The sequence below is a fragment of the Eubalaena glacialis genome, chromosome 19 (genome assembly GCF_028564815.1).
Source record: "Eubalaena glacialis isolate mEubGla1 chromosome 19, mEubGla1.1.hap2.+ XY, whole genome shotgun sequence".
NCBI classification, from domain to species: domain Eukaryota; kingdom Metazoa; phylum Chordata; class Mammalia; order Artiodactyla; family Balaenidae; genus Eubalaena; species Eubalaena glacialis.
Genome location: NC_083734.1, coordinates 19,030,272 through 19,051,424, shown reverse-complemented (window position 1 = coordinate 19,051,424; position 21,153 = coordinate 19,030,272). Strand labels below are relative to the sequence as shown.

The 21,153-nt window shown below is 39.0% G+C and overlaps 1 protein-coding gene across 6 annotated transcripts in view; it reads right to left on the bottom strand.

Moving 5' to 3' along the window:
• The window catches only part of RHOT1 (ras homolog family member T1), a 76,965-nt gene that overhangs the window by 40,586 nt on the left and 15,226 nt on the right, over positions 1-21,153 (bottom strand). For 4 of the 6 annotated variants that reach the window (XM_061176395.1, XM_061176399.1, XM_061176396.1 and 1 more), the window contains exons 1-6: positions 19,481-19,730; positions 8,585-8,643; positions 6,126-6,207; positions 3,757-3,800; positions 3,405-3,458; positions 3,196-3,248 (exon numbers count right to left, since the gene is read on the bottom strand). In XM_061176395.1, the coding sequence (XP_061032378.1) occupies positions 3,196-3,248; positions 3,405-3,458; positions 3,757-3,800; positions 6,126-6,207; positions 8,585-8,643; positions 19,481-19,556 (368 nt within the window). In that variant the 5' untranslated portion in view covers positions 19,557-19,730. Of the gene's footprint in view, positions 1-3,195; positions 3,249-3,404; positions 3,459-3,756; positions 3,801-6,125; positions 6,208-8,584; positions 8,644-19,480; positions 19,731-21,153 lie in introns of those variants that run through there. The other 2 variants (XM_061176397.1, XM_061176398.1) reach the window with 1 other exon arrangement.

Below are 21,153 nucleotides of genomic sequence, written 5' to 3'. Positions count from 1 at the left end.
TCTGCCTGCTAATGCAGGGGACACAGGTTCGAGCCCTGGTCTGGGAAGATCCCACGTGCCGCGGAGCAACTAGGCCAGTGAGCCACAACTACTGAGCCTGCGCGTCTGGAGCCTGTGCTCCGCAAGAAGAGAGGCCACGATAGTGAGAGGCCCGCACACCGCGATGAAGAGTGGCCCCCGCTTGCCGCAACTAGAGAAAGCCCTCGCACAGAAACGAAGACCCAACACAGCCAAAAATAAATAAACAAAAATAAATTAAAAAAAAAAAAGAACAAGATAAGAATGCCCACTCTCCCCACTTTTTTTCAACAAAATATTGGAAGTACTTGCCAGAAAAATTAGGCAAGAAAAAGAAATAAAAGGCACCTAAAACTGTCACTATTTGCAGAGGACATGATTTTATATATAGAAAACCTTAAAGACTTCACCAAAAAACTGTTAGAACTAACAGACAAATTCAGTAAAGTGGTGGGGTACAAAATCAATACACAAAATTTGGTTGCATTTCTATACACTAACAACAAACTATGAGAAAGAGAAATTAGGAAAACAATCCCATTTACAATTGCATCAAAAAGAATGAAATACCTAGGAATAAATTTAACCAAGGAGGTGAAAGCCTTGTACACTGAAAACTGTATGTTATTGATGAAAGAAACTGAAGAAGACACAAAGAAACAGAAAAATATTCTGTGCTCATGGATTGGAAGAATTAATATTGTTAAAATGTCCATATTACCCAAAGCAATATACAGATTCAATGCAATCCTTATCAAAATTCCAATGACATTTTTCACAGAAATACAGCAAATAATCCTATTGGATGGAACTACAAAAGACCCTGAATAGCCAAAGCAATTTTGAAAAAGAACAAAAAATCTGTAGGCACCATGTGCCCTGATTTCAAACTACATAACAAAGCTATAGTAATCAAAACAGTATGGTATTCGCATTAAAACAAATACATAGATCAATGGAACCCAAACAATATGGTCAATTAATTTATGACAAAGGAGGCAGGAATATATAATAGGGAAAGGATGGTCTCTTCCACAAATGGTATTGGGAAAAGTGGACAGCCCCATGCAAAAGAATGAAACTAGACCACTATCTTACACCATACACAAAAACTAACTCAAAATGGATGTAAGACCATTTTGATCAAAGACTTGAATGTAAGACCTGAAACCATAAAACTCTCAGAAGAAAGTATAGGCATAAGTTACTTGACATTGGTCTTGGTGATGAATTTTTGGATCTGGCAACAAGAGCAAAAATAAACAAGTGGGACTATATCAAACTAAAAATTTCTATTTCTACACAGCAAAGGAAATCATCTACAAAAGTAAAAGACAACCTACTGAATGGGAGAAAATTATTTGCAAATCATATATCAGATAAGAAGTTAATATCCAAATTACACAAAGAACTCATAAAACTCAACAGCAAAAAAAAAAAAAACCCAAAAATCCGATTTAAAAATGGGCAGAGGATCTGAATACAGATTTTTCCAAAAAAATGTTATACAGATGGCCAACAGGCACCTGAAAAGATGCTCAACATCACTAATCATCAGGCAAATGCAAATCAAAACTACAATGACATATCACCTCATACCTGTTAGAATGGCTATTATCAAAAAGATAAGAAATAAGTGTTGGTGAGGATGTGGAGAAAACGGAACCCTCATATACCTCTGTGCACTGTTGGTAGGAATGTAAGTTGGTGCAATCACTATGGAAAACACTATGGAGGTTCCTCAAAAAATTAAAAATAGAACTACCACACAATCCATCGATTCCACTTCTGGGTATTTATCCAAAGAAAACAAAAACACTAATTTGAAAAGATATATGTGTCCCCATGTTCATTTATAGCACTATTTACAATAGCCAAGATACGGAAACAACCTAGGTGTCCATAAATGGATAAATAGATAAAGAAGGTGTGGTGAATATATATACAATGGAATATTATTCAGCAATAAAAAAGAATGGAATCTTGCCATTTTCAACAACATGGATGGACCTTGAGGGAATTAGGCTAAGGACAGTTAAGTCAGACAGAGAAAAACAAATACTGTGTGATTTCACTTATATGTGGAATCTAAAAAAAAAACCAAAATCATAGATACAGAGAACAGAACGGTGCTTGCCAGAGAAGTGGGTGAGAGGTGGGGAGTCGGTGAAACAGGTGAAGGGGGTCAAGAGGTACAAACTTTCAGTTATAAGATGAATAAGCCACAGGGATGCAAAGCACAGCATGGTGACTATAGTCAATAATATTGTGGCGCATACTTGAAAGTAGCCAAAAGAGTAAATACTAAAAGTTAACTGTGTATGATGACAGATAGTAACTAGACTTATTGTGGTGACCATTTCACAACGTATACAAATACTGAATCATGATGTTATACACCTGAAACCAACATAATGTTATATGTCAATTATATCTCAATAAAAATTTTTTTGAAAAAGACTCAAATGCTTCACAAATAACATGTTCAATTAAACAATACCACAAGAGAATGTTTTGTTTCCATTTAAAGCTCAAAACATTTATACCTAGCACCACCAATCTGCTCAGAAAAAAAAAGAATTTGCTTTTTCCCTATCATACATATATCTTCCAAAGAATTTCAAAGAAATCTCCCTGCATGAATTCCTAAATGAACACCTCTATAAAGATTTTTAGAGAACTTATAAAGCACTTATACATGCATTATATTTCACTGGATTCTCAAAATAACCACACGTAGCCAAGAGAAGTATTACCCACTTACAGATGAGGAAACTAAGGCTCAATGAAGTTTTAAAGCTCATAAGAGGCCAAGCCAGATTTCCAAGGTCACTCATTTTCCTCCAAGTCCTGTGCTCTTACATATAGCACATGGTGAGCCCTCAATGACTTAGGGTATTGTCAATCCTCAAAAGGGCATCTCAAGAGAGAGGGCACATTATAGTACCAGAGCTCTATTTTCTGCTTTGCTCTCAAATATATGCGCTGCCTCGAATAATTCCTCCCAAAAAAGGTGTGAGTGTGTAAACAGACAGACCTATAGATAAAGCACATATGGCAAACTGTTAACTAGTGGATCTAAGTGAATAGTTTACAGATGTTCATTATACTATTTCTTGCAACTTTTCTCTAAGTTTGAAATTTTTCAGTATACAAAGTTTGAGAGAAAAAAACTACCTGCTGTCTTTGTCTGTTCTTTCATTTATGAGAGGAATCCATCGACTTGTTACCTAAAATGAAAATTAACAAGAACTAAGCGATGATGAGGATCTTCTTTGAAAAATACTCTACCCTTGACCCCTAAAATTCTAAATTGAGGATCGATTTTAAAAGTGCCCTCACTGAAATTTAACAAAATATAGTGAAAAAATGTCATACATTCATACCTTATCAATAGAATGCTTGTTGTTAACAGCATAAACTATGCAGATAACATTCGCCTACAAGAAAAATTAACAAATTGATGTCATTTTAAAATAACACAAAAGTAGCATTTAATTACCAACTAGCTAATATATTTGGGCCAAAGAAAGAACAAAATTTGAAAACTAAAAAACTTAGCATGCCTCTAAGAGGAAAAGGTTCCAAAGGATTTACAGCAAAAATACATTCTCAAAGTCAGCAGTAACAATAAAGAACTGAAAAAGCCCTCTTGGTAAGTGAGAGAATGAAATGGTAGATACAGAATCATCACTGTTTTCCCACAAGAGAACCTAGAACTATTTTTTTTTAACTTACCTGTGATATTTCTTGATGAAGTTGTTCATCACTCTGTTCTGCTTCTACAAATGACAAAGTCAAAAATTTCTTTTCACATTTTAAACACTTTCATAAAAACAAATGGCCAAGCTAAAATCCATATGACACCCATCTAACATCCCTCAAAACATCCCTCACCCCTCATGCCATTTACATGGTGTAGTGCCAGACAAGTGGCAAAGACAAGGGCAAGCCAGAGAAAGCAGAGTTGAACTATGATAAGGAAGCTGGCTGGCACTGAGAGACAAGTCCACATGAAGATAACTCAGGCAAGGAAGAGCAGAAGGCATTGTGTGATAAATCTGGGCCGGCATCTGATCCAGAGTTGAGAAGGGAATGGGAAAAGAGATCAGAAACCCAAGCTAGAGTCAGAAGCCCAGACAAAGAGTCTATACACACAGGGTCAAAAAGCCAGGTGAGAATCTGGGCAGTATAAGCTTAAGATCTAGACAGCAGATAGAAGTAATCTTAACCAGGCCTCAGAAGCAAAACTGGAGCATGATAATGAGTCAAGAATTCCCTGGGGACTTCCCTGGTGGTCCACTGAGTAACACTCAGCACTCCCAATGCAGGGGGCCCAGGTTCGATCCCTGGTTGGGGAACTAGATCCTGCATGCATGCCCCAACTAAGAGTTCACGTGCCGCAACTAAGAAGCCCTCATGCCTCAACTAAAAGATCCCAAGTGCCACAACTAAGATCCCAAGTGCCACAACTAAGACCCGGTGCAGCCAAAATAAATAAATAAATAAATATTAAAAAAAAAAAAAAAAGAAAAAATTCCCTCACTGGCCCATATCTCTGGCTAGAACTGGTCTCAATGGGTGGATATGCCTATAATCCTACAGGTGCAGAGGATAGGTGCAATATATAGCTAGAATGGAGAAGTAAACAAATGAAGACCAAAGCAATTATTGACATATTAATTTAGATCACTTTACGTTAACTGTTTCCCCCCAAAATGCATGTTATTTCTGACATACAAACTAATACCACAAATGAGTACATGGTATTTCAATTTATGCTAAAAAATTGGCCATATTTTAAATATCTTCTCAAATGTTGAGTAATCAATGGGTTAAGGCCTCAATTCTAATACTGAAGTGAAACTAAGTATGTGGCTACACATATTGAAAAAGAATAATTCTGTAAATAAAGCTCGTTATGAGACTGATTGTAACAGAAAACATCCAACTCCCCTCAGCTTCTAGTACAGTGCTGTCCAAGAGAAATATGATACAAGCCATTCATGAAATTTTTAATTTTCTAGTAGTTACCTTAAACAAAGTAAAAAGGAACAGGTAAAATGACTTTTTAGTTTAACCCAAAATAACAAAAATATTAAAATTTCAATATGTAATCAATAGAAAAATTATTAATGAGATATCGTACACTCCTTTTTTCATACTGTCTTCTAAATCCACTTATTTTTTTTTAATCCACTTATATTTTATACTTAGAGCACATTTCAATTTAGACCAGACACATTTTTTTTTTTTTTTTTTTTAGACCAGACACATTTTAAGTGTTCAACAGTCATATGTATCAGACTGCGAAGTATTTCACTTTTGGAATATATGGAATACCAGCTCAGCAAAACAAAGTATTACTAATGTAGTTATACCCATTTTTAAAAATAGATTTCATTTTTTAGAGCAGTTTTAGGTTCACAGCAAAACTGAGTGGAAGGTACAGAGATTTCCCATATACCTCCTGCCTTCATATATAGCTTCCCCCAGTATCAACATCTCTCATCAGAGTGGTACACCTGTTACAACTTCCCTTTCTTTCCAAAAGAAGTTCCAGAACAAAGTAAAATTATTTAATGACTAAAAAGTAAAGTAGTAGTGTGTAGAAAAACTTTACATTATTAAAAGCAATACAGATGTGCTTCCATTATCATATACTGTAAGCAAGATAACTGTTTTAGCTTTTTTTTTTTTTTTTAGGACAAAGTCTGACAAATTAAAGAACCATTTAGAACTCAAAAAATTTTCAAATTAGAACTCTTTCTACATCATCAGAGCATGCCTGAATGTCTGATAACAAAATTAACACAGAACTACTCTCTGCAAACATGCAAATTCAAGGAGGGTATCATTTGTCTGGTCATTTGCCATCCCTCCTTCTTTTTCATTATTACAGAACCCAACTTAGTAAATTAGGGACAGAGAACTGCAAGGTGGAGGCTTTTCTTGGGGTGTGGGGTAAGACAAAAAGAGTAAATGATCATTTACTGCTAGAGAAAAGGAACACCCTTCCTAAAACATTTTTTAAAGCTCAGTTAAGTACCTTTTTAAGGACTATTAAATTAACTCTACAGCTTCACCTACAAGAAGACATTCACTACCTGAGTAATCTACAATGTGCGTTGGAACTCTCTCAGGGGTGACATCAGCTGGAATGGTGATTTCTTCTGCCCGGGGAGGAACCTTCATTTGCAAACAAATATAAAAAAGGAAAAACCTTTGAATATTATTAATCAAACTTGTTAACAGATTATGTAAATTTATCCATCTATTAGCCCCTTTTGCCAATACTTATCTTTACAAGTATTGATTGTACTTTTAAATGCTTATTTTTATGCTTTACCACAGATGCAAATATATATGAAAACTATATGATAAAACACTTTTTAAAAAAAAAACATGCACATTTATACCTGTGTGGGCATAGGACATATTAAGGATACTTCAGCTCCTAAATTAACTTGGTGTTTCAAAATTAGATTTTTAAAATGTAGTTTTCATTCTATTTTGTTGAAGGCTTAAGATACTCTGCAAATGAAGACCTATGTTAATCTAAAACAATCCTCAAATAAATTAATAAATTATCAAAATTCATTTCTTCTAGAAGATAACTGGCTACATAAGCCTTATGCTTAATGACCCTATTACTTAGAAAAACCCCTTATCCACGCCCAAAAAGGACTATGCTAAAATGACAATTCTGGACTTCCTTGGTGGTGCAGTGGTTAAGAATCCGCCTGCCAATGCAGGGGACACGGGTTCAAGCCCTGGTCTGGGAAGATCCCACATGCCATGAAGCAACTTAGCCTGTGCCCCACAACCACTGAGCCTGAGCTCTAGAACCCGTGAGCCACAACTACTGAGCCCGCGTGCCATGACTGCTGAAGCCAGCATGCCTAGAGCCCGTGCTCCGCAACAAGAGAAGCCACCACAATGAGAAGCCCGCGCATCACAACAAAGAGTAGCCCTCACTGGCCGCAACTAGAGAAAAGCCTGGGCGCAGCAACGAAGACCCAACGCAGCCAAAAATATAAATAAATAAATAAATAAACTTATAAAGGAATTAAATAAAAAAATTAAAATAAAATAAATAAAATAAAATGACAATTCTAAACTAAGATAAACTATCACAGAAAACTTTTAGGTATTATAACCTGAGTGACCCTAATTAACATTACTGATTCCACACACCACATATGAAAATACACTCCATTTTACAAATTAAGCTATGATTTATTTAACTATCTTATTTAAGAGAAAAAAAAGCAAAAGAAACAATGAGTGGGACTTCCCTGGTGGCGCAGTGGTTAAGAATCCGCCTGCCAGTGCAGGGGACACGGGTTTGAGCCCTGGTCCGGGAAGATCCCACATGCCACGGAGCAACTAAGCCCGTGCGCCGCAACTACTGAGCCTGCGCTCTAGAGCCCGCGAGCCATAACTACTGAGCCTGAGTACCACAACTACTGAAGCCCGCGCGCCTAGAGCCCGTGCTCTGCAACAAGAGAAGCCACCCAATGAGAAGCCCGCGAACCGCAATGAAGAGTAGCCCCCGCTCGCCACAACTAGAGAAAGCCCGCACGCAGCAACAAAGACCCAAGGCAGCCAAAAATAAAAATAAATAAATTTAAAAAAAAAGAAACAATGAGTGGTCACATGGCAGTTGTAATTTTTGAAATAACTACCACGTAATACATCAAATTCCTCTCTAAACAGCAAAATTGCACAGATATTCCTAATTAAACAAGAGTAAAGAAATGATAAATGCAAACCGTGGCACTAATAATACCTACTATGTGAAGAAAGAAAATAAAAAGAAATAATTTTCATCCCTTTTGCATTGATCCCATTCCTCATAACAATATCTTAACTTTACATAAGGTCTTAGCCAACAGTCCCCCATACTGGAACTTCCAAAATGTAATAAATAAATACATTGCCAGCAATAACAAAACCACCTAACTTTTGGTGGCACTGTATTATTACTAAGCTTATCTCATTTGAGATGCATAACAATCCTTTGAGGTAGGCAAAGGTGGAATGAATTATATTTTTTATTTGTAAAATGATGCAGGTGGATAATATTTGAGGTTTTCAAATATGTGTGTCAGAATCCTAGTGGTTCCAATGCCTCAAAGACTGGGGAGTGTCAGATGGAAGGCAGGCGGGGAGCCAGACCTTTTACCCTTACTTCAACTAAAGGAATACTCCATCTGTTCTATATTTTGGGCTTACGAAAAACATTAAGAGAGGATGATACAGCTTAGATATCTCTAACATCCCTTTCAGCTCCCATTTTACAGATGAGACAACTAAGGCACAGAGATGACAAATGTCCTAGCCAAGATCAAAAGTAAGAAACACAAAGGCCTTAGTGAACTCAGAACTAGTTTGACTCTTTCTCCTACACTATATTTCAGAGATGTCTTGTAAAAACTACCACAAGCCTTTCTAGAAGTCATAACTATCAGAAAGAAACCACATGCAAAAATGTATTCTATTTAACTCAATTTTGATAAAATTTAAAACATTTTAAATATAGTTAAGAAATCAAAATGTTTACCTCTTCTGGGAATTCTTCACTGACCAGAGACATAATCAGTGATGTCTTCCCAACTCTAGCTGTGAAAAGAAGAAAGAATTACTTTAATAAAGTATTTAGATTCTACATAACCTCAAATTTAGCAACCACACGGGAAAGTCTATTATTTGTTACCTAAAATCAGAGGCGTCCAAATTAGCATGTTTTAGTACAATACTTAAATTATTATCTTTTTCTTCTGCTTAGTAAAGTTACACATATTCATTGTTTAAAACAAAAAATTACCAAAATATGTAAAAGTAAAAATCTCCCATAGTATCCCCCATTGTTTAACATATGTAGTCTCCCAGATTTTCCTACACTTATATTTAACATAGTAATAATTTACCAGAGTAGAATCAGAGTATTTATACTATTTTGCAATCTTCCTTTATCACTTAATTATGTATTTGGGCAGTATTCCATGTCAATATTTTTAAATCTCCTGGGAGGGGGAAAGGGAAGGTTATTATTTAATAAATATAAGAGGGGTGGGATAGGGAGGGTGGGAGGGAGGGAGATGCAAGAGGGAAGAGATATGGGAACATATGTATATGTATAACTGATTCACTTTGTTATAAAGCAGAAACTAACACACCATTGTAAAGCAATTATACTTCAATAAAGATGTTTAAAAATAAATAAATAAATAAATATAGCATTTTAGTTGGGGATGAAGAAAAAGTTTTAGATGTAGAAAGTGGTGATGGTTATACAACACTGCGAACACACTTCATGCCCCTGAACTGTACATTTACAAAAGGTTAAAATGTTTAATATTGTCTTGTATAGTTTAACACAATTTTTAAAAATAGCAATAAGTGTACTTTATATTAACATTTAAAAAGCCTCCTACATTATTTTTTGATAGCTGTATAAGACTCCATTGTATGATGTCATAATTTATTAACGTAATTTCCTAACAATGAACAGTATTCAAGTTTTCACTTTTATAAAAAATGCTGCAATGAGTATTTTTACAGGATAAATTCCTAGAAGTGGAACTCAAGTTAGCATGCATGATCTTTTTTGTTTTAATAGACATTGTTAAATTAGCTCCAAAAAAGAATAAACTAATTTATATCCTCACCAATAGAAGAGCAGAGTGTCTATTTCTTTATATCTTTACCTCATTTCTTTTTTAGGGTATCATATTTAAAGGGTTAGTAAGAGCAAAGATACTTTCCTGTTACATTTTCTAACCTAGCAATTTTTTTTAATGCACAAACTTAAATTCTTAATTTTTTTTCTAAAAATTGACTTTCATTCCCATCATTTTCTGATAATATAATTACTATTGCTAGATATTCAAATGCTTATCAACTAAATCCTCTTGTGATTCTAGAGGAAAACAGTCCACCTGCCTGTTAATCTCTGCTGTAATAGAAAATTATAGTTTTCAAAAGTCAAGTCTAAATATAAAAGAACTGGAAAATGTTAAAGTTAAGGAAAGTCACATTCCTTTTCTAAATGACTAAAAGAAAGGGTGACTAAAAATACAAGTCAAAGGACTTCCCTGGTGGCGCAGTGGTTACGAATCCGCCTGCCGATGCAGGGGACACGGGTTCGAACCCTGGTCCGGGAAGATCCCACATGCCGCGGAGCAACTAAGCCCATGCGCCACAACTACTGAGCCCGCGTGCCACAACTACTGAAGTCCACGCACCTAGAGCCCGTGCTCTGCAACAAGAGAAGCCACCTCAATGAGAAGCCCGCGCACCGCAACGAAGAGTAGCCCCCACTTGCTGCAACTAGAGAAAGCCTGAGCGCAGCAGCGAAGACCCAACATAGCCAAAAATAAATAAATAAAATAAATAAATTTATTAAAAAAAAATACAAGTCAAGTCTCTGGAAAAATGATGACTGGCTAGAAAAGAGAGCACTGGTCAAAACAATTTAGAGGGTGTGCTGCAAACAAGCGGGTGCTGCAGATGGAGGGCAGATCAGATGGTTAACCGGTGTCTTCTAGCTCTGACTTCTTCAATCTTTTCAATTTACATGTGTAAGAAGGCTTGGGCCTTCTTCAAGTGGCTGACAATAACATAACATCTCCCTGAGTCGGGGAATCAGGAGCCCATCATCACAGAACTGCTATAACCTAGTTATTGAAGGCAGCTTATCCAGCTCCCCACAAAAATTTCACATGAAGAGCTAAGGGACCCAGCCACAGTGATTTTCTCATGGTCTCACTAAGAGAATAACCCATCTCCTGATGGCTAAGCAGTGTTCTTTCTCTTTCTTATGCCAGACATTAAAAATTATTGTTAACACAAGTTAGTAATACAGAAAAGGAATGGTGACCACAAAAGTCAGGAAGCACCCCATACACAAATACTGTGTAAATTAATTAAAATACTCAGATTCATTGTTGACTAATCCAGCAACTCTGGCTCAATTTTTTTTTAATTTATATTCAGAAAATTTCAGACTTACAGAAAAATTGCAAAAATAATTCAAAGGAGTCATGTCTATCCTTCAATCAAATTCCCCACATGTTGAACAACACAGATGTGAACTGTGTGGGTCCACTTTGACACAGATTTTTTTTTTCAATTTAAAATACTACACAATCTGCAGATCTTTGACGTGGAGTCACAGATACAGAGGAACACAGTAAACAGTGGGCCAGCTATAAGTTACACAGAGATTTTCAACTGCACAGAGGGTCAGTACCCCTAACCCCTGCTTTGTTCAAAGGTCAAATGTAGTTATCTTAAAATGGGCCAAGCCACCGTCCTCTTATTCCAGATACTTAAAACAACAAACCTTTTAGAAGATCCAATGCCTGTACAATACCTGTGACCTTTGAACTTCTGGGCCTTTCTGGCCCTAGGAGAGATGTCTGCTTTTTCCCTGGTTATCTCCAAAATCCTACAACTATCACCAGCACAGATGTTCCCAGAAACTTTTCCATTTCTGAAGAACCCTCCTGGATATCTTATACAGCTGACCCTTGAACAATGCGGGGGTAAGGAGTGCTAACACACGCACAGTTGAAAATAGTGTTACTTATAGTCGGCCTTCTGTATCAGCGATTCATCTGTATCCTCATCCCTGGATTCAACCAACTGCGGATTGTGTAGTACTGTAGTACTTACTATTGAAAAAGATCAGCAGATAAGTGGACCTGCAAAGTTCCAACCTGTGTTGTTCAAAGGTCAGTTGTACATGTCTACAATGTTATCCTTGATCTACTAAGTTAGGAATGGGAAAAAATGAATCAGATACTCAATAATCAGATACTCAGTCAGATACTCAATAACTCAGATGCTCCTTGGTAACTAAAACAAGTCCCACTGTTGGTCCTTGAGAAATCTGCCTACCTTAATACCCTGATTCTTCTTCTGATACCCTGATAATCCCCTTTTTAGAATTACCTTTTAAAATTTTTATTTGTATCCTACCACTCAAAGGCCCTCACCAGTTTCAGAAGAAACCTACCTTTGAATCCTTAACTCAAAATGTTAAACAAAATCTTCAAAATTAAGTCAATCAGCAATATCAAAAAGCCTATTAGTTTCCAAGACAGCAAAGGACTTGTTTCTCCTTAATCACCATCACTCAGGATCCCTTAGCAAAATGCAGGTCTTCAACAGGTGTTCTGTGTTACCTTTAAAGTTCCCCCTCACCGTAACCTTTAAAATGCATCCATTCTTCCTCATCTCTCTTCTTAAAACTCATTACAACAACCCTTTTCTTGGTCATAGTCCCTTTTCTGCTTTTCTCATGGACCCTCTGTATTCCCAGTGATATTTTCAGAAGAGAAAACCAACATTCTGAGGAAATTCAGATTTCTTCGCAGCTCAGCTCCTCAGGGCAGTTCTGGCTACCTGCAGCAACTCCTGCCAAAGCACAGACCTGTCACCATGTCCATTCCAACAGGGCAGGCCTCAGAGACAGGAAAGGAAACGGCTTGGAGGAGACGAGGCACTGTAAAGACGGCAACAATTAAAGAGCTTTACTTATGCTTGATCATACAGACTTACAAGACAGCAATACCAAAGAGTGGGGATAATTAATTTATTTGTATGATACTACCTTTCAAAGTGTGACATTTCTACTCATTCGTATCCTGCCTCATTTGTTAAAGAATCTGAGGCAATTTAGCACTCACTACAATAAAACAATCCCATCTAGTTTCTGAAGTAATTGTATAATAAAAGGCCTTTTAAAAAATCAAAGAACATGAATCTCTTCCACATAGAAATCCAAGAGTGATCTCCTTTTTTAAAACAAGTTCAAAATTAGAGCAAGAGAGAGAGATTACAGTGAATTTGGGAGAAAATGAATGAGCATGTTTTCCTTAGTACCATTTTGGGTTTCCTTTTGGAAGAGCAGTGAAATGATAGCTGCTTTAACTAATAAAGGATTATACAGATGTGATTTAGTTTCAAAATGCTTTGGTGAGGGACTTCCCTGGTGGCGCAGTGGTTAAGAATCCACCTGCCAATGCAGGGGACACGGGTTCGAGCCCTGGTCTGGGAAGATCCCACATGCTGCGGAGCAACTAAGCCCATGCACCACAACTACTGAGCCTGCGCTCTAGAGCCCGCGAGCCACAACTACTGAGCCTGCGTGCTGCAACTACTGAAGCCCACGCACCTAGAGCCCGTGCTCCGCAACAAGAGAAGCCACCGCAATAAGAAGCCCACGCACTGCAACAAATAGCCCCCTGCTCACCGCAACTAGAGAAAGCCCATGCGCAGCAAGGAAGACCCAACAGATCCAAAAATAAATAAAATAAATTAAAAAAAAAAAAATTCAACCAAAAAAAAAAAATGCTTTGGTGAATCTAAACTAGGGCTTTTCTGCTTCTCTTAAGGCCTACCCACCTAACCTTGAGTGAGACTATCAAAGAAATAATGAAGCAGCAGGTTTAAAATTAAAGTTAAAATAGGCCGCTTTCAAGCTAATTTTAATTGAGAAAATAAATGAATGCCTTGAAGGAAAAAATTTTAGAATATTAAAATTTTAAAACTATTTAAATAAGCCTATAATCAAAAAGGTTCCTTATGGGAATCCCCTGTCAGTCCAGTGGTTAGGACTCCATGCTTTCACTGCCGAGGGCCCAGGTTCGATCCCTGGTCAGGGAGCTAAGATCCTGCAACCCGCGCGGCACAGCCAAAAAAAAAAATCCCTTATAACAAGGGCAAATGAGTATAAGCGCTGCATATTTTTAACTACTTCAGAAAATAAAAATTATTTCCATAAAGGAACAATATCCCAAGCTCTTCTCTAATTATTGTACCAATTAAATTTTATATTTAATATAATATATACTATAAATATTTTATATAGTACAATTTTATGATAAATATAATTAAATTTAATAATTATATATAATATAAACATTTTAATATAAATATTAATATGGAGGACAAAAAATTATTCTTTGTTAGCCAGACATCTGATGGTCTCTATTTCCTCTATTTTGCCTGAGAAATATTAAAGTGATCTATAAAAATTAAAAGCATGGCCACAATTATCCCCAAGGACAGAAGGCCTTCTGATTCAGTTCAACACAGCATGCTACAGTTCTGTCTGAAACCCCATGCTTCTAAGTAGGTCATCCATGGGAAGCATAATTCATCACTATAGAACAAATTATCTAGATTTATCCCGGCTAAAAATTTGTCTTTTCATCACATCTTTTGAACATCTAGTTCTAAATGACAGCAAATTCTTAATATTCATGAAGCGGAAGTAATATTCCCTGGTTCCAATTACCACCCTACCAGCCATATGGGCTATTTTTCTTGATAACAAACACCCCATGCTTCAAGTAGCAAAGGGACCTACTCCTCATTTTTATCTGCTTCTTTATTAAGAAGCCTTGTTGGCTCTTCCTAATTTATTGTAATTAGAATACACAGGGAGGAGGAGAGTAGCTATGAAGTTGTATTTTTAACTGGAAAATTTTAGCATTTGGGGAAATAGCTGAGCATTGTTCCAAAGGAAAATTTCATCAACCATATGCAGACAATGTGGGCTGCAGAAGGACAAATGCTATGGTCTATCCCTCTCCTTCAAACTACGTCAACACTAGTGCCCAACTGGTGCCGGCAGATCAGAAAAGACAGCAGAGAACAGGTCTCAGTACATAGGTAAGGATGATGTAGAAGAGACTCTCTATATGAATAGACTAGGCTATGTAGAATGGACTTTCTATGGCCAATCACCCAGGTACTATCACCCAGGTGACAGTAGGTACCATACTGCGTTGCGTTATCGATCACCAGACACAGTATAATTGAAACTGGAGCAGTTTAATCTTCAAATATCATTCTAACAAAGACCAGAATGGAGAGCAATATGGCTTTAAAAAGATCATATAAAGTTTTTCTCCAAAATAAATGCTAGCTTATTCCTGAAGTCTCTTTAACTCTTATACCTAAAGAATCTTTCTCTAACTCCTTTAAACCTCCAAGATGGCCTCTAGTGGTTCAAGGAGAAGCTGACCTCTTTTGGCAAGGACTATAATTCCTGGCAGTCAAGACATGAACTAGACATGGCATTGCCATTATAAGTCACTGGTCTACTTCACTGCCAGAACACAGGAATCTCTCCAACAAAATAAAGCTAAGAACATGGAACAAGAGACTGGATGAATGCTGCCCCTTCAAATCCTAACAATAACCACATCAGACCAGATTTTAAGAAAAGAGAATGATCACATTTTTATGACTAAGAGGAGTGGTTTGGAAAACAAGGAAAGTCTAAATAAACTAAACTAGCTTGAACTCTTTCATTCTTTCAACAACTATTTGAGTGCCTACTCTGTGCCAGTCCTACTCTAGGCCTGGGGAAATGGCAATAAACAAGACAAATCCCCTGTCCTTACAAAGCTTACCTTCTAGCCCAAGTAACAACAGAAAAAAGTGAACAAATATGCAGGGAAGTAGGGATAATGCCTGGGTCAGGGCCCTCTTGTAGAGAAAGCAAAGTAAAGGAGAGAGTAGTACAAGAACAAAGCAAGGGCCAGATTGTGAAGGACTCTGCAGGACTGCATTAAAAAGTTTAATGGCCTTGGGACTTCCCTGGTGGTCCAGGGGTTAAGACTCTGCACCTCCAGTGCAGGGGGCATGGGTTCGATCCCTGGTTGGGGAACTAAGATCCCGCATGCCTCACCGTGCAGCCAAAAGTTAAAAAAAAAAAAAAAAAAAAAAATTAATGGTCTTTAAGTGAAAGTAGAAATCATCAGAGAATTAAATGGGTAACACGATCTGAGATATTTTTTAAAGATGACTCTGTCTGCTACATGGAGAATGGACGAAATTAGAAGCAGGGATACCAGTTAAGGAAATATTACAAAAGCCTAGGCCAGAGCCAACCAAAGTGTGAGCTAGTTTGGCAGAAGTTTCGATGATAAACCAAGCAGTTAGACAAATTGGGTAAGAGCTACTGGAATTATTTAAAAAGAGGATAACAGTTCCACTTTCTTAATTAATTTGACCAGAAAACAAATATATCTCAATTTAATTTAAAAACAAGACTTCACTAAAACTAAGACTATCTTGTGTACTTTTAATGCAGCTACAGGATTTAGATAAAAGGTTAATAAGGCTCATTTCTCATATTATAACAAGGACATCTGTTAAGCATACTAATGCAAATCTAGTTAAATGCAAATTCTGGCCAATGAAATTGACCATGGAAAGTTATAACCTGAAGAACTAAGTTTCATGTCGTTGCATTTTTTAAAATTTTTAATTTTTTGTTTTGTTTAAAGAATGGTAATTGACTTTTAATTTGGCCTGAACAGCATTCAATATGTTCAATAATTAAGATAAAGTGAAGAAGATACTTAAAATACTTTGGCTTTCTCTGCAAATAAACACCTTAAAATTTACAGACAGCCTAACTTTTCTGATCTAAGCAGTCAATAGACATTAAGCAACTACTTAGCATTAAAGCCTGGCTGGCTCAGAATCCAGATTCTGGATGGATCAAGAAAAGATCCATTTCACCTCCAGAGTACAGTATAGGTTAAGCCAACAGAATGTTGAAACTGCTCACAACGGTTTGGGAGCCTCAGTGAATGAAGCTGCTGCTGTGTGGTTCAGGGACGGACACTAACAGCAATAAAATGTACTGAAGTGATTGAGAAAGAACAGGCTTTACAACAACTCCAGAGACGATGCTCCTTTTTCTTTTCGTTTCCTATTTCCCTTAGTTAACCATCTTAAAACTACAAATGAATTATTACGACTTTTTCCTTAAAAAGTGGTTTTCCTGATAAATCTGTGTATCAGACCAGTATCAAAATGACCAGTCTTGGTCACACTTATTGTTTACCTAGCACTTAAAGCACTACAGCTAGGCTAAGTAGCTGTCAGATATTTACATTAAATCTCAAAAAGTAATGCTTCAGTCATTTTCCCCCCAGAACACAACCCTTTACTATAAAATTAAAATTATATATTCCAAATAAGTGTAACTCTTTCTCATATTTCTTTTTAATTTATTTTATTTTATTAATTTATTTATTTTTGGCTGCGTTGGGTCTTCGCTGCCGCGCGCGGGCTTTTCTCCGGTTGCGGTGAGCGGGGCTACTCTTTGTTGCGGTGCATGGGCTTCTCATGGCGGTGCCTTCTCTTGTTGCGGAGCACGGGCTCTAGGCACGTGGGCTTCAGTAGTTGTGGCTCGCGGGCTCCAGAGCACAGGCTCAGTAGTGGTGCATGGGCTTAGTTGCTCCGTGGCATGTGGGATCTTCCCGGACCAGGGCTCGAACCCGTGTCCCCTGCATTGGCAGGCCGATTCCCAACCACTGCGCCACCAGAGAAGCCCATTTCTCATACTTTTTTTTTTTTAATTTTATTTATTTATTTACTTGTTTATGGTTGTGTTGGGTCTTCGTTTCTGTGCGAGGGCTTCCTCTAATTGCGGCAAGTGGGGGCCACTCTTCATCGCGGTGCGCGGGCCTCTCACCATCGCGGCCTCTCTTGTTGCGGAGCACAGGCTCCAGACGCGCAGGCTCAGTAATTGTGGCTCACGGGCCTAGTTGCTCCGCGGCATGTGGGATCTTCCCAGACCAGGGCTCGAACCCGTGTCCCCTGCATTGGCAGGCGGACTCTCAACCACTGCGCCACCAGGGAAGCCCTCTCATACTTTTAAATGTGAAAAAAAAATCATGTATATATGGTAGTTGGCCTAAAGTTTTCGGTACCATCCTCTTTAAGAAAAATGTCTGCCTCAAAAACGAAGGCTTTCTCTTGTGTCAAGTTTCTCCCTATCTAAAAACTCTCACATATACACTCTTACCAATTCTATTATTTGCTTTCATTTCATCAGAATATGGCTCGTAATTTTTCTAACAAATTTTTAAGTCTTTTATGTATTTCAAAATAAGTAATACTGTTAACCTTTTAGCTTAAATGTCCTAAGGCTAACAATATATCTTACATATGTATAGCACTTCAATTCAGATGTTTTACAGACTAATGATTATAGGTAATTGCTCCCTATATTCAAAACTAAAACCAAAACAAAGAATTTTTGTTTTAAAAAAAATTTTTTTATGCGTAAGTTTTTTAAGTGGGACATCTACTCACTTTCCCTACCTTGCTCCAAATGCATCAACATGAATCATATTCCTGAACTTCGTCAAGGAAGTCCATGCAAAACACAGATTAAGATACACGTGTTGTCATAAATTAAAACTAAAATTCACAACTGCAAACCAAAAAGTAAACTGTGTCTGGCTAAGCTTACTTCTAAATTCTGATTCTAAAGGAAGATTTCTACAATAGCAGGTGAACAGAGGTTTCTATGAACAGCAAAGAACACTACAGAAGAGGGTAAAAATGTGTTCACTTCCTTCCTTGGGAGGGCATCACAGTGACCTGGAGGGGCTACTCCAGAATGAAACGGGGTTTAGAACAGAAAGCTTCAAAACAGCAAAGGCAGGGCATTAACTAATGTACTTTTAAAACAAACAGTCCAGTCCTCCCCAGCCCACTTTTTTCTTATTTTAGTCCTACCAATTGAGTCATGTAACTTGCACAATATCAAGAAGTCCCTGCTGTTCTGTCCCCAAATCAGTGAACAGAAGACATGTCTCCTTTATTACATCTTCAAAAAGTGAAATCTAAGAATGTCGGGGGGGGGAGGGGTCTCACGTGTGCTCGTTATTTTTAAATTAATTACCAAGTAGTTATGAAATAATGTTTTAAAAGATGGGGGAAACTAGGCTTTAGGGTAACAATACTTCTCTCAACTGAAGGACCCTCCCCAGATAAGTATTCATTCATTGAGCACTTGTATAACTTGAAGTTGAGAGTAAATTTTTGAGGAAACATCGAGTGTACCTGGAGTTATTCCAATGCAAAGAGCAAATACCGCTTAAAATGCTCCGTGCCTTACAGTCAATGCCTAGAGCGAGGGAAGACCGCGAGCGCAAAAACAAGCAGACACCTGACCTTGCCCACAAGTCGAACAGTTCTGCACCCCTCCCCCTAGCTTCCCCGGGAGCCAGTTCACGCCATCCCAATTGGTCAGTCCGCCTGTTCCACCACCTGCCTGGCAGGGACAAGGGAATCTCCACGGAAGACGAGAGGGTCTGAGAGGAGGCGGCCTCGGAAACGCGGAGGCCCGGGAGGAGAGCATTCCAAGAGAAAAAGGAGGAGAGGACCTTCGGAGGGATGAGGCCGGGCGGTCAGAGGCTAATGGAGACACGGCTTGAGGGTGATGACGGGCGGACAGAGGACGGAGGGCTCAGGAGGGCCCAGGTGAGGTGAGAGATCGAGGGCCGCCGGCGGGCGGCCGAAAGGGAAGAGCGGAGGGGCTGGGAGGCCTTGGGGGCGCGGAGGTAGGGCAGCGGGGCGGCAGGGGCTGCGGTGGCCGCGGCCAGACCCGGCCAGCCCGGGAGCGCGGACTCACGTTCTCCCACCAGAAGGATCCGCACGTCTTTCTTCATGTCTGCGGCTCGCAGGGGCCGGCCTCGGCCCGCACGCATGGAGCGGACTCCTCTCGCCGGGAGCGCCCAGCCCGCGGCGCCGCTCTCCCCACGCTGCCGGCGCCGCCTGCCAGCCTCTCCCGCCGCCCCGCCCGAACCTCGGCCTCCCGGGCCCGCCGCACCACCTCCTCAGCAGCTAGCCCGCTCAAGAGCCGGGACAGCGCCTGCTCCGCCTCCTCCGGCTCCGCGAGTCGCGGCGGCGGCGGGGCGACGGGGCGCCGCGAGGGACAAGCGCTTTCGGAACGCGAAAGCTCTCTGTCCCGGACCTGCGCCCCCGCCGTCAGGCTCGCCGCAGAGCATCGCGCGGGAGTCTCGCCCGCCCTCCTCCGGGAACAGCGGCCAGGGATACGCTTTGGGCCGGGAATTTGAGTGGCAGGGTCGCTGTCTGACCCCATTTCTTTTACGAAATAGGGGCAGGAGAAGTTCCTCGTCCAAGGTCATATAGCTAGAACTTGGCAGTGTGACTCAGGGCGGGAATATTCTCACCTGACTGACTATAAGCTGCAGGAGAGCAGCGACGTGTCCACCTGGTTTTCAGAAGTATTCCCCACCTTATTGGACAAAGCCCTCAGAAAGCGCTTGATTGAGTAAAGGATGACTACCTCCCAGAATCGAGTCCTTTCCACTACCAAAGCCCACCACCCTAGCTGCTTTTTATCTGTGATGCTTATAAAATACGATTCTAAATAATGAGATTAGTTTCTACACTATCTGTGTAAACAGATTCGTTTCTTTGTAACCAAACTAAGTGATTTTCCTCTCTCTATGTGGTTTACCTTAGGCAGGGTCTTCTGATACGTCTCTTTACATAGGTTTGCCCAGCGCCGTGTCGGACACATAGGTGGCACTGAATAATAAACTTGTACTAATTTGTCTAACATTGTCTTAATTTCCTCCTGACTCTCTCCATCCGGAGGAATTTGTTGTTATATCTCTCTATATATGCTTATATGTTTGAACAGTGCTTGGCAGACAGTGGGAGATATATGGACAGATGGTTGGAGAGAGAGAGAGAGAATAAAGGAGGAAACACTGTGCATAATGTGCCTTTTTTCTATCTTAAATATTACAAAATGAATTTTTTGTAAGGGAATAAAGTGTATATAATACCAATCCCCTTTTCTCCTAGGAGAAGCCTTGTGGTCTGGTGCAGCATTTAACAGCTGCTGACAAACTGCATGGGTTTGAATCCAGAGCCCATCACCTGATAGTTATATGATCCTGAGTAAGTTATTTTACTTCTCCAAGCCCGCCCCTTCTTCTGTAACATGGCAATAATGATAATAATACCTACCTTCTTAGGTGGTTGTGAAGAATATATAATACATGTCAAGCATTTGTCAGATGCACAGCACTTGCTCTACTGATCTCAGCTGTCATTACTGTCGTAGAGCTCACTGAAAAGTTGAAATCCACAGGTTTTGAGGCAAATTCATTGTTATGTTTACAACAGTATTTCACCATCTAAGCTATATGATATCTGTAAGGAGCATAGGGGTGGAAGCCCTTCCAAAAAACACTCTCTCTGTGATATAAGGAGGAAGACAGGAAAGGCACACTCCCTGCTCACTGGGAGATAATGAAGTCATATTCCAGG